At 42.6% G+C, this 15,009-nt stretch overlaps 1 protein-coding gene across 1 annotated transcript in view; it reads right to left on the bottom strand.

The window, feature by feature from the left end:
* The window catches only part of Pde11a (phosphodiesterase 11A), a 419,014-nt gene that overhangs the window by 67,673 nt on the left and 336,332 nt on the right, over positions 1–15,009 (bottom strand). Inside the window, exons 14-15 of the mRNA XM_045146663.1 lie at positions 8,175–8,265; positions 4,048–4,148 (exon numbers count right to left, since the gene is read on the bottom strand). Coding sequence (XP_045002598.1) covers positions 4,048–4,148; positions 8,175–8,265 — 192 coding nt within the window. The remainder of the gene's footprint in view (positions 1–4,047; positions 4,149–8,174; positions 8,266–15,009) is intronic.

Here is a 15,009-nt window from a genome sequence, read left to right as displayed (position 1 = left end):
AGTTCCAAGAGACCAAAATCCACATGGTTGATTCATCTCAGCAACACCCCACTTCTGGTACCAAATTTCTATTGTAGACAGATTCATGTTGCTGGGATGAACTTCTAAACCAGACACAGTTTGTGGGATGAAGGGGTTCATTTTGAGATTACAGATCTAGGAGAAGTTCCATCCATGGTGGAAGAGTCTAGCTCCCATTTATAAATCCAAGCAAACAGCCAGCACAAATCAAAAGCAGCAAGCACAAACTAGCTGAAAGCAGGACCTAAGAGCTCACATTGCTCTTCTATACTACTGAGTTGGAATTAAGGTCCATCCACAGTGATATCATAGGGCTGGACTCCAGGACCCACCCATAGTGACATTTCCTCCAGCCAGGCAGCTGGAGATTCAAATTACAAGCTTTAATAAAACATCCAAGTCAAGCCAGGCATGGTGGTGCAAACCTTTGATCCCAGCACTCGGAAGGTAGAAGTAGGAGAATCACCATGAGTGTGAGGCTACCCTGAGACTACATAGTTAATTCAAGGATGGCCTGAGCTAGAGTGAAACCCTACCTTGAAAAAATAAAAAACACCCGAGACTATGGGGTATATATTCAAACTACCATACCCAACATTTTCATGGGTTCTAGGGTACCAAACTCAGGTCTTTATGCTTGCATGGCAAGAATGTTACCAACTGAGCTAAGTCCACAGCCCTAAATTCCATTTTTTGTTTTGGTCTTTGTTCTTTGTTTTAGAGGCTTATAAAACCTCTGGGATCTTTGTGTGTTTGTGTCATAGTCAGGAATTAGGCTAAGTAGGGTGTGTGTGTGTGTATGTTTATAGCTAAAATACGGGAAGATCAGTTAAATTTGGGTTTTGGATTAAAAAACTTCTTATGTAAAGATGCTTCCAACATTTCATACTATTCATTGTTTACCATGAATTTAAATTTAACTGATCTTTCTGTGTTTGTCAAATCTGACAACTTTGGATGGGTGACCTCTAACTTCAGAATGACTGGGTTCTGGGTTTTCAATCCTGAGACTGGTACCATCTACTGAACCTACTTTCCTGAGCCCTGCATCTTATCTCAACACTGTACTTCTCCTTAGTCCAGAGCCCTTCTTTTCATTTCTCTGGCTTTCTCTGGGGGTATAGGAAACACTGGCTTACCTGCTCACTGTAGTACAGGGCTCATGGGCCATGAAGGTCCCGTCACCTGGCTTGCTGGCAATCACTTTGCCTTAGGCTTCCAGCATCACAGCCACCTTTCACAGTGCTTTTGTATCTAAGCACAGTGAGGCTTTGAAGGGTGCATGGCTTGCTTTTCAGAGCTGTCCTCCTCTGTGGCTTCTGCCTTCTACTGATCTCTGCTAGATCAGCTACCACCCACTACTCTTCCTCCTCTTGTCCACTAATGCACTGACCTTTCTGTTATCAGTTGCTGTGTACCCTCTTTTCTTCATTGCAGATCTATGCCTTTAAAAAATTATTTATTTGTTTATTTGCAAGCAGGTGTGTGGATGGGCATATCCAGGACCTCTTGCACTTCAAATAAACTCCAGATGTATGCAGTACTTTGTGCATCTGACTTTACACAGATACTGAGGAATCAGACCTGGGAAGGCAGGCTTTGCAAGCAAACTTTTTGTTTTTATTTATTTGTGAGAGAGAAAAAGAGGGACAGAGAGAACGCATCAGGACCTCTAGCCACTGCAAATGGACTCTAGATGTATGTGCCACCTTGTGCATCTGGTGAACATAAATACTAAGGAATCAAACCCAGAATCTTAGGCTTTTGCAGGCAAGCACCTTTAACTACTGAACCATCTCTATAGCCCTGCTTTTTTACTTTTTTTTTTAAAAATATTTTATTTATTTATTTGAGAGCGACAGACACAGAGAGAAAGACAGAGGGAGAGAGAGAGAATGGGCGCGCCAGGGCTTCCAGCCTCTGCAAACAAACTCCAGATGCGTGCGCCCCCTTGTGCATCTGGCTAACGTGAGACCTGGGGAACCGAGCCTTGAACCGGGGTCCTTAGGCTTCACAGGCAAGCGCTTAACCGCTAAGCCATCTCTCCAGCCTAGCCTTGCTTTTTTATACAAAATTTTTTTTATTTATTAAGATATTTTTGTTTATTTATTTACTTGAGCAAGAAGTAGAGAGAATGAGGCAAAAAAAAAAAAAAAAAGAAAAGGAGAGAGTGAGCATGGGTACAACAGGACCTCCTGCCACTCTCAGTAAACTCCACGTGCATGCGCCTCTTTCTGCATGTTGCTTTATGTGTGTACTGGGGAATTGAACCTGGAACATCAGGTTTTGCAAGCAAGCACCTTTAACCACTGAGCCATCTCTCTAGCTGGATGCTTTTTTCTAAAGAAGTCTTTTAATGGTATTTTAGGAGGAGTAAATCATAGCTTCCCACTTTTAGTTCGGACTAGCAGGTTTAAGTAGAATGCCTGAGTGAAATTTAAACCCAGGTCAATATTGCTCCAAAACCCTTGCTCTTCCTATTATCCCATGACAACATACTCTAGCAACAACAACAACAACAAAAAGCCTACTGCATGGACAACCAGTTGTCTGTCCCTATATCCCTCCTTCCTTTCTTTTTAGTAATATAGCTCCATGGCTTTCCAGAATCAAGATTTCCTCTTCCAAAATTTCTTGAAGTTCAATATGGCCAAGTGGCTAAATTTTGATTAGTGAAATGTAAGAGGTTATGTTTTGTGGCAACTTCCAGAAACCTCTTGGAAGATAATGCATATCACCCTTTTGCTCTTTCTTCATTGTTCCTTCTGCCTTCTTTCTGGCTGAGATATAGACATCATGGCTGGAGCTTGAGTAAGTATCTTGACTAAGACATGCAGACCATGTGTTGAAACCAGCAGCATAGGAAGCCTGGGTCTCGAAGACTTCATGGAGCTACTGTGCCAGCTCCAGATTATGGCTCCTCAAACTTCTTTATGTGACACAGAAGTAAGCCACTATTGCTTTGGGTTTTCTATTTCTTACCACTAAATCTAATTATACCTGATTCAATGCCACAGTACAGTGGGTAAGATTTCAAAGGGTGTGGACCTCAAACTTCCTGGGAAACATGGTAGAAGAGACTAAGCAGTTCAACTAGATGGTGTGGTAGAGGAACAGAAGTTCATGCTGGAATGGTGATATGTCTGTGGCATAAGAGGCAGAGTGGTCTTTAAGACTAATATGCAGACAGGCGTGGTTGGAGTAGACAAATCCCACAGGGGAGAAATGGAAGGTCAGAGTGAAAAAATAAAGGAGAAAGAGAGTGAGGGAGGGTCTTGAAAGTCAAGCCAAGCTTAGAGCTTTCTTGGAAAGCAATAATTGCAGTGAAGGTAAAGAAAACAGAACATGTGTTCTAGAATTCATATATAGAAAAACTGAGAAAAAAAAATCCACAAAGGATCTAGACAAGGAGACAGAATGACAGTTATATGTGGGCTAGGTAATAAAAAATGCCAGTGAGAAGTCAGTAAGTCTCCAGATATATCAAAGGAAGCTAAAATAAAAAAATACTAGAAGTCTTTGGTGGCTGTAGACATCACAAAACTAAGTGGTACAACATGCCACTGTAGCCATGAATCCTTGCCTTACAGATGCCACCTTAATGAACTACATTTAGTTAAGGGAAAACACCATTAGAAACATAATCCTGGGCTGGAGAGATGGTTTAGTGGTTAAGGCGCTTGCCTGCGAAGCCTAAGGACCTATGTTTGACTCGATAGATCCCATGTAAGCCAGATGCACAAAAGGTGAGGCAAGCAAAAGGTTGCACATATCCACTAGGTAGCTGGCACCAGCGTCTGGAGTTCAATTAAGTGGCTGAGGCCCTGGCATGCCAATTCTCTCTCTCCCTTTCTCTCACTCTATCTAAAAATAAAAAAATTTAAAACACACACAAAAAAACATAGTCCTTGTACACATTGATATCAATGCTGGGATAAAGACTGACCTTCAATACGGGCCTTCAAATTAATTGAAGATGTAATTTTAGACCTGCGTTTGTCAAGTGAGTCAAGTGCTGATACCTACTCAAAGTACAGTGTGAGGTCTGTGGCTAAGATGGACTGCTTCAGAAGCTGCATGAGGTCACTGTATTCCTTGGAGGACAAATTAGCAAAGATGTTGTGACCCTGTAATGAGAAGGTTAACAGTCACAAAATACATCATTAAATCTGTGGTTGCTGATTGAATGTTCTTCATATATTAAAAAAAAAGAGAGAGATATAGGAACATGAAACATCATTTTTATATACAGAATCCCAGCAAACATAGCAAAGCCAGAAAGGGAATTGCTTCTGAGGAGGCTCATGGAGGACACCTTATTATCTGTCCGGCCTGGAAGGTAAAACTCAGAAAATGCTTGAACTTGGGCTTTTATAGGTATTATTATGCCAATAACTCAACCCAGCTGTCTGTTTCCCATGGAAATGTAGTGTAGAAAACCTGGAAAACCATCTGGAAATCTTTTTCACTGGTAAAGGTGTAGCTGGCCTTCTGGGAACAACTGCTGTGGCAACAAGTGACTCCAAGGGGGACAAGAAGCCATTAAGGCTAGTGTTTCACAACTGGTTTCGGCCATGGGGGCTTTTGGAGTATCTAGAGAGATTTCTGATGGTCACGACTTGATGGGGCACAATGAGCATTTAGTGCGGGAGGACAAAGATGCACTGAACATCCTTCAATGCCCAGGGGACTCGCCTCAACAAGTCTTCCTGATGCAACACGTCAATACCGCTCCGATGAGAAATCCTGCACTAACCCTATAGGACACATTTATGAAGTGAGCGCTTGATTAAATTTAGTACAGTGAGTAACAGTTGAACAGCTCAGGCGAGCAAGGCGTTGTTTGTGGTGCAATGGGACTCTAATGATGGTCACCTACAAAAAGTCGCAGTTACAGCTTTATCTCTATGCTATAGAAAAGTATTCTCTGTTTCATCAGAATTTGTTTGGGTTACACGGGAGCCCCACTCTTCACTTTTAGTGAAGTGGAAACGCCTCCTAAACACGTCATGTACTTGGGAAGTCAGGGCTCCATTTATCAGGTTTTCTTAACATGAAATATGAATGCGTAGGTACATGGCCTGGGAATTGGCCCAATTTTCACACAGTGTTGACAGTTAGGAGACGGCAGTCAAGGAAAGGAGCAAATGACGTTCCAAGAATAAACTATCCTCCACAAGAGATAAATTAATTCATCCAGGAAATGAGAATATCAATTAGCAAGTTGTATTTTTTTTTTTTCCAGGCACTAGATGATAATCTGCTCTGCTGAGTTAATTTATCTCACTGGGTAAACGAACACGCCACTTCTTAGACTGGAGTATATTGGCTCCACCTGGGACCAGGTCCAATATTAATAATCATTTTCAAAGGAACTCTTCTGGGTCTTTAATCCAGCCATTAGGAAGAAAATGAAGAACTAAAGGAAAGCCACATCGTAATTTTTTTTTTTTTTTTCTGAGCATGGCTCCATGGACCAGTCAAAAGCAAATATTCTCAGGCCTGAGCAAAAAATGGCCAGACGCTTTGTCAGCTGGAGTCAGTGACATTCCTAGCATCACCAAGTGAAAGAAGAAGAGCCTGGGGAAGTAAGTCATCATACAAGTTATCATTCAGGAAAGAAAACTCGTCTGAATTTTGGGGTCCTGATTATTTTGTGACTTCCACCTCCTTTATTATTATTTTTAAAATTTTTATTTTTATCTGCATGCTGGCATCCATGTTTGTGTGCGTGCATGTCTGTGTGGTAGCGCCAGCGTCTCATGCCATTGCAAACGGAATGCCAGATGCCTGGGCACTGTCTGTGTTCAAGTTTACATGGGTGGCTGGGGAAATGAACCCGGCTGGCAGGCTTTGCAAGCGAGTGCCTTTGGCTGCTGAGCCATCTCCCCAGCTCCCGTTCACTACTTTTAAATGACACAAGTAAACAACACAGCTCTCAGGGCACACAGTGACAAAGCTAGCCCATTAGCTTTAATTAAAAAAAAATGCATCGGTGCATTGTTAAATATGTGAATTAGTCTTAAAAACTGCCTTCAAGTTTGATCCCTGAATAGAGTTGAGTCTCCCACAAATGATGCTTCTACCCTTAGTTTGGGGAAGACTGGGTCTGGAATTAAAGAAGGAAAAGCAAACATGGAGGGAGAAAGGTCTGGGCAGTCTTACACAAGCCCTCTGGCCTCTGCACCAGTGTGCATTTTGGAACATGGGATGGTCATGACATCTGCTTTCCTGATGTAGAACAGAAGGGGATGTGAATCAGGGCCAAGACTCATGAATGTTTCCATCACTACTGGTCTCTCCAGAGTGGAGGGCAGTCCATGTTGCATGTTTGCGTCGACACAGATTTGGAGGGAGCTGGACTGCTTCCCCAGGAAACGGCCCATTATGTTTTCAATCCCTGTCATTACCGCAGTGTGGCTTTCTCAGGCCAGAGGCGAGAGCTCATCACACTTGCCAGTACAGAAAAGTCGGTCTACACCGAAGTGCCTGCTATTTTCCCTCCTCTTCTGCAGCTTTCAGCTGGAATATGGCTCTCATAGGAAAACTCCCCAGCCACCAACACCAGAAGGCTGGCTCTGTCGGATCCTGAGACCCCTACCTTGGGCGCTTCACTCCCCACTGAAAACCCATGGCCTCTGGCAAGCTTGTCCTACACCAGTCTACATACGGTCTCTGGAGTAGTGACTCCCCATTATGGGACTGAAGGTTTTTGTGATGTTATAAAAGACAAGCTTTCTCAAGATAGGCTGGCAGAAAGGCCCTCCTTACTTAATGATGCTATTTCAGCGAAGCAAGGCCTAATGATGATAATAATAATAATTAATGGCACAGCTAGAGAAGTGACAAATAATGGGGAACACATGATCCTTCTTGGCCTTAAAAAAAAAAAAAAGAGTCTGGATGCCTTCAGACAGTTAAACAGATCCTTTCCTGGCAAATGGAAAACTCAAAGACCTCAGCCAGAGTCAGCTAAATACTTCTGTTTTCTCTGCAGTAAGTAAAAGGGCAAACATTCAGGGCCTTCTAAGTCCTGCCTTGCCATGGGAACGACAACAAGGCATGTGGCACTAGCCGCTGGCATTAGGTTTAATGCCAGTTCTTACTTTCAAATGGATCCTACCAGAAACATTAAGTTTTTGTTTTGTTTTGATTTTTTACTTTTAATAGGTTTCTTGATTGTGCTAATAAAGCTTGACTTTCTCATCTTGCTTTTGTTTCTACCATATTTTATTTTATTTTATTGCTGGGTGTGGTGGCACATGCATTTTTCCCCTACCCCCTCCCTGGCACATGTATTTATGAGAGACAGAGAAAGACAGAGAGAGAAGGCGTGCCAGGGCCTCCAGCCACTGCAGTTGAACTCTAGATGTGTGCACCACCTAGTGAGAATGTGTGACCTTGTGGGCTTGTGCCATCTTATGCATCTGGCTTATGTGGGATCTAGAGAGTCAAACATGGGTGCTTAGGCTTTGCACTCAGGTGCCTCAACTGCTAATCCATCTCTCCATCCCTGTGTCTACCATTTAAAAGATTTTTTAAATTTATGTCAGAGAGAGCTAGTGAGATCAAGAGAGCAAGAGAGAAAGAGTGAGAGAGAGAGAATTGGTACACCAGGGCCTTAGCCACTGCAGTCAAACTCCGGACACATGCGCCATCTTGTATGTGCACATGACCTTGTCCATCTGGCCTACGTGAGATCTGGGGAGCTGATCCTTGGTCTTCAGGCTTGCAGGCAAGTACCGTAACTGCTAAGCCACCTCTCCAGCCCTGTTTCTACCATTTTTAAAAATGGTTTGGGGTTTCCCAAAATGAAAATGTTGGGCCATTCAGTGCTTGTATTATCCCTCCTTTAGTGGGTTCTACGTCCCTTATGGAAGGGAAGGTGGTATGCAGGTGACAGACAGGCTGTACCTGTTACCCTGTAAGCAAATCTTCAAAACCTTCATGACAATAATAAAACCAAATGGATCAGCTCAGGAAGACCTACAACAAGGTTCCTGGTCAGGCCTGTGATAGAGTCAAACAAGCCACCAAGGCCCAAGTTTAGACAAAAGCAGCTTCTCTGTCTGTCTGTGGGGAGAGAAAGAAAAAGGGTGGGAGGGATCATATAGTTGGTCTTCTGTGCAGGGGAGGAGTGGAGCAGATCGTACCTCGCTTTGAAGGATCATCACGGCATGGTTGAAATGATGATGCTCCAAGGTCGCTGAGGTCCCATAAAGCTGGGCCAGGGCAGAGCCACTCCTGAAAGAGAACGGAGGCTGAGTAAGGAGGTTCTTCAAGTTCACTGGCTCCCCACAGCAGCTCTTGGGGGCAAGCTGCTTTTGGCGGAGGGCCATGAACACCCCGGATACTTGCTTGTGTCATCCATCCCTTCAGCAGACTTTTGATGAGCTTTCTGATTGCTGGGCTGTATGCTATGGATGACACATGATTAACAAGGCACTATCCTTGCCTCTAGTAATTGACAGGTTAAGAGAGATATGGTCTGGAATCCGTGCAGGCCTCATGAACTGAACCGTGCGTATCTTCTGAGTGAGTAGGGAGTAGAGCAACTCTCATAGCAACGGCACAGAACTCTCCACAGGAACAAAAACCCTTGTGAATATTCTGCAGAGTCTCCTTTACATAGATGTGATGACTTTCTGGTAGGGTTTCCCCACTCAAGGTCACACTATCATACCTTAGTGTGGAAGTCTCCAGTTATTTTAGGATTTGAAGTATAGTCTTAGGTCTTCCTCCACTTAGTAGCTTTGGACTCTTTTAGGCATGGTTTCTTTGTCTCTAAACTTTCAATAGCACTGCTTGTCTCATCTATTGTTTACGAGTGCACAGTAAAATTTGAAAAGTAACTATCACAGTGCCTGATATGGAGTGGACAGAAACGTATAAATTACTGATCAATCACTAAAATAGACAAGGACGTTTCCCGTTCATTGACAACTGAAGAGATTACTTTGAGCTACCTATAGCTTTCATTTGTGTGGAACAACCCATCCCTCACAGTGTCTGGTCAATAAAGTGTTCATTTTGAATGTTCAAACACAATCATTTCCAACTGTCTTTTGGGAATAGGAGCCAAGGCATCTTAGGGGCCACGAAGGATCTAGTGATAAATATGTTAGCATATTCTATTATAATAATAATGATACTCTGAATAAAAGCTACTATTAGTGTCTACTACACACTAGGAAACACACTAATCACTTATGACATTATTTTATCTACTTGTGATGACAACTACAAAATAGATATCATTTTCTTACTTTACACTAAAGATCAGAGGCTGAGAAGTCACATAAGTTTTCTAAGGTGACATAGCAAGCTAGTGTCAGTTCTAGACTTGAATCCAAATATTTCAACTTCTTCCCATCATGTAATGAGAATGAAAATTTCAACATACATTTCTGATATTGGGTATTGGTTGTCATCAACGAAAGCAGCTTTCAAAATGTAAATCAGAATTGTGCTAGTGGAGCTAAACGCACAGCTCAGAACCCTGATTCATTTCTGTTACCCAGCCAAGCTCAGACGCTACTCACTCACGGTTGTGAATCCTGATAACAGAGGCACTGGGGAGAGGAGGGAAATCTAATCTTTGTCTTTATTCATACTGACTTAGCAGAACCCATAAAAAGTTAAGCTAGCTACATCATCATAAGTCACTTTGTATTTTCTTTCTTCAGGATGAGTAAGAAAATGGACACCTTCTAACGGGAATGCTAAGGCTTCCTGTGTGGCACTTGTCCCTGTTGCCCATGGCCACATGGCTTCGGAGGTGCTGTGCTTTAGCAGGACCCTCAGGGGGTTGGTGCAGGACTGCCTCTGGCCTGAGCATCTTCCTATGACACTCGCTCTTCCTTCCCTTCTATAACTCCATCCTGCATTCAGCCAATACAATTATAGAAAATATGTAGATTTTGTAACTTAACCAAACTAATGTGATGAAAGTGCAGGAACACATCGTGATTCATTCATTCAAGCATGCATGCATATATTCTCTTATCGTTAATTCAGCTGACAAGAACTGATGACTCTTATTATGCCAGGTCCCAGGCATGTGGAATTCAGATCTATAATCCTTGGCTCCTACTTCCAGGAGCCTCATCGTCCCCTAGGTTCTGTTAGGCATGTTCTCTGACCAGTCTCATATGAAAATATGCTCACCTTCCTGTAGGCTAGGAACTACCTTGGCATCTAGAAAACGGAGCATGATACTAACTCTACTTTGAATTTCCCACAGTAAAGTCATGTAGATATATACTACCATTTCCATGAATCCCATATGTGGTGGTTTCAATGGATGTCCCCCAAAAGATTCAGTTTTAGTCAAGATTGTAACTTAGTGTCACTGCGGGTGGACCCTAGGTCTAGCCCCAAGTGTTTGGGGGAATATCTGGAATTTCCAGCTAAAGATATGCAGAGTGCTTGAGTTCTGCCTGGGTCCCTGGAGACAGCTTCCTTGTAATGCTGGTGTTGGTATTTCTGTCTACGTGCACCTGTGAAAGTGGGCCAGCTTCTTCTGCCATTATGAAACTTCCCCTGAATCTGTAAGTTTCAAACTAAGCCCTTCCTCCATAATTATGCCTGGTTTGGAAGTTCATCCTAGCAATGTGAGACTGACTGCCAAACCATTTTTGCACTATTAGATTTGGTCCCAGTCAGAATTTCTAAGACTTTGAAACATCTTACTGCCTTTTCTCATAGGCTTTCCAGGACTGCTGCCTGTCCCTGACGTCCTATACTGTGAACTTCTCAGGACCACCAAGAGCAATAGTCATGGTGACAAAATGACCCAGGTAGCCAAAAGTAAAACCTGTCTGTCAGGATTAGCATAATCAGCAAATACTATAAAGAAAACATTTCTTTGGGATGCCAAATATAAAGGGTAGAAATAAGGACTTGATGATCAAATGACTGGGAAATCTGTCTTGAAAAAACAAATTCAAACTGGGGGTTTGGGAGATGGATGAGTGGATAAAGCACTTGCCAAACAAACATGAGGACTGGATAGTCAGCACTCAGAAATGCCCAGCGGGTGTGGCAGCCCTCCTGTAACCACAGCGTTCAGGAAGCAGAGACAGGGCAAGCTGGCTAGCAAGACCAGCCGAATCAGTGAGCTCTGGGCTCAGTGGCCTTCGTCTCTCTCAGTAGATACAGCGGATAGCATTCAAGGAAGACACTCTCACCACCCTCTGGCCTCCACATGTATTCACACATACATGTGTCTCACACACATATGGACACACATACTCACCACACACACACATGCGCATGCAAAAAGTATGAACTATTTAGGTAGGATTTCCCAGAGTTAACAAAATGTGAAAATAGGTATTTGGATTCTGCAGGAGGGGGGACATAATATGTAGTTTCTTCCACTCTTAATCAAGCAGAAAGCTACTTTACAAAGGTCTTGTCTGTAATGTAGTACACTTTGTATGAAGGTATAGTCCCTTCTTTAAGTGTAAATGAAGAAAGCCATGTTAATCATGGGAAAAATGGACTCTCACACCACATCTTATTTTAATTGTCTATGGTAAATACCTCCACCATGTGAGTTGGTTTGGGTGTGTGTAGAAAGAGACATGGTAATTTATAGATGTGAATATTCATGAAGTATATTATTGGTGGGGCCATCCTAAATACTATAGTTTTTCATTTTCAGACAGACAGCACGCAGAGGAGAAACTTACTAAAAGTCACTGTGAGAATTTTGTTTCCACAGGCATTTGCTGCTTTGTGCACACACCAAACATCAGCATATAAATCAAAGCATAGCTTCCCAAGTTCCCTAGATATGCAGATTCTTTGACAGCAAGACTTTCCAGTAGTGTGCGGCCACAGCTTGACAGAAACCTTCGAAAGGAAAACTATGGGAGGTGATTAGGAAATTGAGAATTGTTGGGAGGTGGTGAGGAATGGGATTAGGCTGTCATGGCAGATTAATGTGCCCCAGTATTTCACTTCTGGGACCTGGCCGAAAGCGACAAGATGGGTTTTCATTCCCAAGAAATGAGTATCAGAGATTATGCTAGAAATGAATAGAAGGAGTCTCCTAGGAGAATATAATACAAAGCTGCTTGGTGCTGATATTTAATCATCAGGGGCAGCTGTAATAAAGAGGGGATGAGTGTGGAACGTGGTCCTCAGAGAAAACAGGAGCCAGCAATCTCAGTGCACAGTGGTATTGCTGGCCTCTCTACCTACTGATCATGCACCTCACGCACCTCAATACTTAAAAATTAAGAATAAAATGTAAAAATGCAAAGGTTCACTTATCAGAAAGGCTAAGAGTATAAATCAAATTGAGCTCTAAGTAGTCACACTTTTTATTGTAGAGGCATTTTGCATTTTATATAGTAATTGGTCCCTTGCTAAAAGCCTCGTTTTATTTTTTTTATAGTCTTATGTATGACAAAAGGTGGCATATGTTTTCCTACATCATAACTGGTGCATTTCAATCCTGTTACCAAATCACCTGAAAGCCTAGGATTAGACTGATGAACACTTTAAGATAAGGCTCTGTTTGCTGGACATCCTTGCTTCTCTCACAATGTAACTTACCACAGGGAGTTGAACATAAAACCACTCCACCAATTGTTAGGGAATACCAAAGGAGAAAGGGATATATAGTTTCTTTGTAAATATTTTCTTTTTAAAAAATTGTACTTATTTATTTGAGAAAGAGGCAGACAGAGAGTGAGATAGAGACACAGAAAGAGAGAGAGAAAGAATGGGCACACCAGGGCCTCTAGCCACTGCAAATGAACTGCAGACACGTGTGCGCCCCCTTATGCATCTGGCTTACGTGGGTCCTGGGAAATCAAACCAAGGTCCTTTGGCTTTGCAGGCAAATGCCTTAATTGCTAAGCCATCCTTCTAGCCCTTCATAGATATTTTCTAACAACGACATGCTCACTAAATCTCTTACTTTAATTAATAAAATGTTAGTTCCTTCACTGTTATGTTAAAAGTTTCTTCCAGTATTTATTGTCAAAGGAAAGCTTTACTGAGGTCAGGTGGTCTTGGCTGTAAGTGTTCTGTCCAAAAGTGGTTTCATTAAGTTGATGTAGGACCAATGGACATCCATGGCTTGGTAAATTGGGAACAAGGTTATTCATCTTGTTGGAAACACATCCTACCATCTTGGAACAGGTAGATTTGATTGTGTGTATCAATGACCTAATGCCTACATAATATGTGTAAAAGGTGTTCAATCATACAAATAACCTGAGGTTTGGGGGACCTTTGTTTCCATTTTTGTAAAATTAAGGCATTGTAAAATGCTGTAACTAAGGTTTAGTTCAATTCTACAATTTTATGGAATATTTTGAGTTGCTGGATGCTAGAATATATTTTAGTTTGCTAGAGTTCATTGGCCTGGCAATTTGGCCAATATACTGTAAGCCCAAATGTTTGAGATAGATGTCACACAGACATGGAAGCTAGTGACATCGTAGATAGAGAATGCCTTTTGGAATCAAGCAGTAATGGGCCAGATGCCACTCTCCCACATTTTGTGTGGATGAATTTGGGCACGTCACTTCTGAAATATGAATCAAACTATCTGCAGAAGTGTTGGTAAGGGCTTGACATGGTTAATGACAAATACATTATCATTTTCATTGTCTCAGGGATCATTAGTCACAAAAAACGAAATGAAGTATAAGAAAGGGTTTGTTTAAGTGATACAAATATGCCTGAGTTGCCCAGAAAGAGAAATAGCAGTGACAAAGAAGAGACAAAGAAAAAGTCTGACTTTTCCACCTTCTCACAATCTACATGAGCTTTCCTTTTGGGTTCTATCTGAATAGTAGCTTCCTTCTCTTTTCCCTATGCTGGCCTTTTTGTTTGTCTCATGCACTTGGGGTGTGGGCATAGCCTTCCTTGAATGGCAGCCACAACTCCCAAGTGTACCTGGACCAGGAGTGTTGGCTCCTGAAGCTGAATAAATCAATATCATGAGAATCCAACTCCAATATCTTGGGAGTTAAGACCAGATTGGTCCAGTTTTAATTATCACTTAGTCCAAATAGCTGAGGGGTCAATAGCAAGCAGAGCTGCCCCCTCAGGGTTATGCACAGGCACACTGGGAAAGGCAGCATCGATGTAAAAATCAAGAAGCTATTGGAAAGGAATACTGAAATAAGACAAGATTCATTCATGAATTCCTCATTCATTCCTTCACTCAGCAAACATTTACTGTGTGAACATAATAGTTCTACTTCTTTGCACTGTTGAGTTATAGGTACAAAAGAAGGGAAGACACAACTGTAAGGCCCCAATTAAAATGGAATGAGATGCACACTTTTAAAAGAAAACTATTTTCAAGGCATTGTGAAGGCATAAAACATTGACAAGAGGAGTGTGCATCAGAGCCTAGAAGTGATGGTTCAGAGCAGAGGAGTTGTGGGGAAAGGAACGGAAGGGATTTGATAGTGAGGGGGAGATGGAGAACCAGCACACTGATGTCAGAAAGATGTGAGCTTGAAGGGCTTCCTTGAGTCCAGAAAATGGACGCATGGATGGAGTGGGCTGCTAGGGCAAGTAGGTCCTAGGTTCGAGAAATGGGCAAGAGCCTGATTGAAACAGGCCTTGAGAGGTTAAAATAAGGAATGTCTACATGATTCTCACTTCACAGGAGGCTCGAAGATGCCACTGAAGCAGGAGAGTGACCTGGTCACCCTCGTGCACGGGCCACAGTACGCCAGCACGTTCAGCAGAGTGGCGGGAGCTGAGGGGTTCCCTGCAGCACTCCCGGACAGAGGCAAGGCAGTGGTTGCTGTCAGAGTGCAAAAAGGGGACGGCATGGATGAGTGCTGCTAATGGGATCTGGGAGACTTGGACGTTTCCACTCAGGCCGTGCACTGGGATAGAAAATAAGAGAAGGAAAGAGAAACATACATGAAGGGGAGAACCAAGAACGAGGTGACTATGGGACTTCATGTTGAAGATGCACCTCAACGAGCTGGTGTTTCTGGAGAT

This window comes from Jaculus jaculus, chromosome 4, assembly GCF_020740685.1.
Source record: "Jaculus jaculus isolate mJacJac1 chromosome 4, mJacJac1.mat.Y.cur, whole genome shotgun sequence".
In the NCBI taxonomy this organism is placed as follows: Eukaryota; Metazoa; Chordata; class Mammalia; order Rodentia; family Dipodidae; genus Jaculus; species Jaculus jaculus.
The sequence above is the reverse complement of the archived record's forward strand: the minus strand, read 5'-3'. Positions and strand labels throughout refer to the sequence as shown.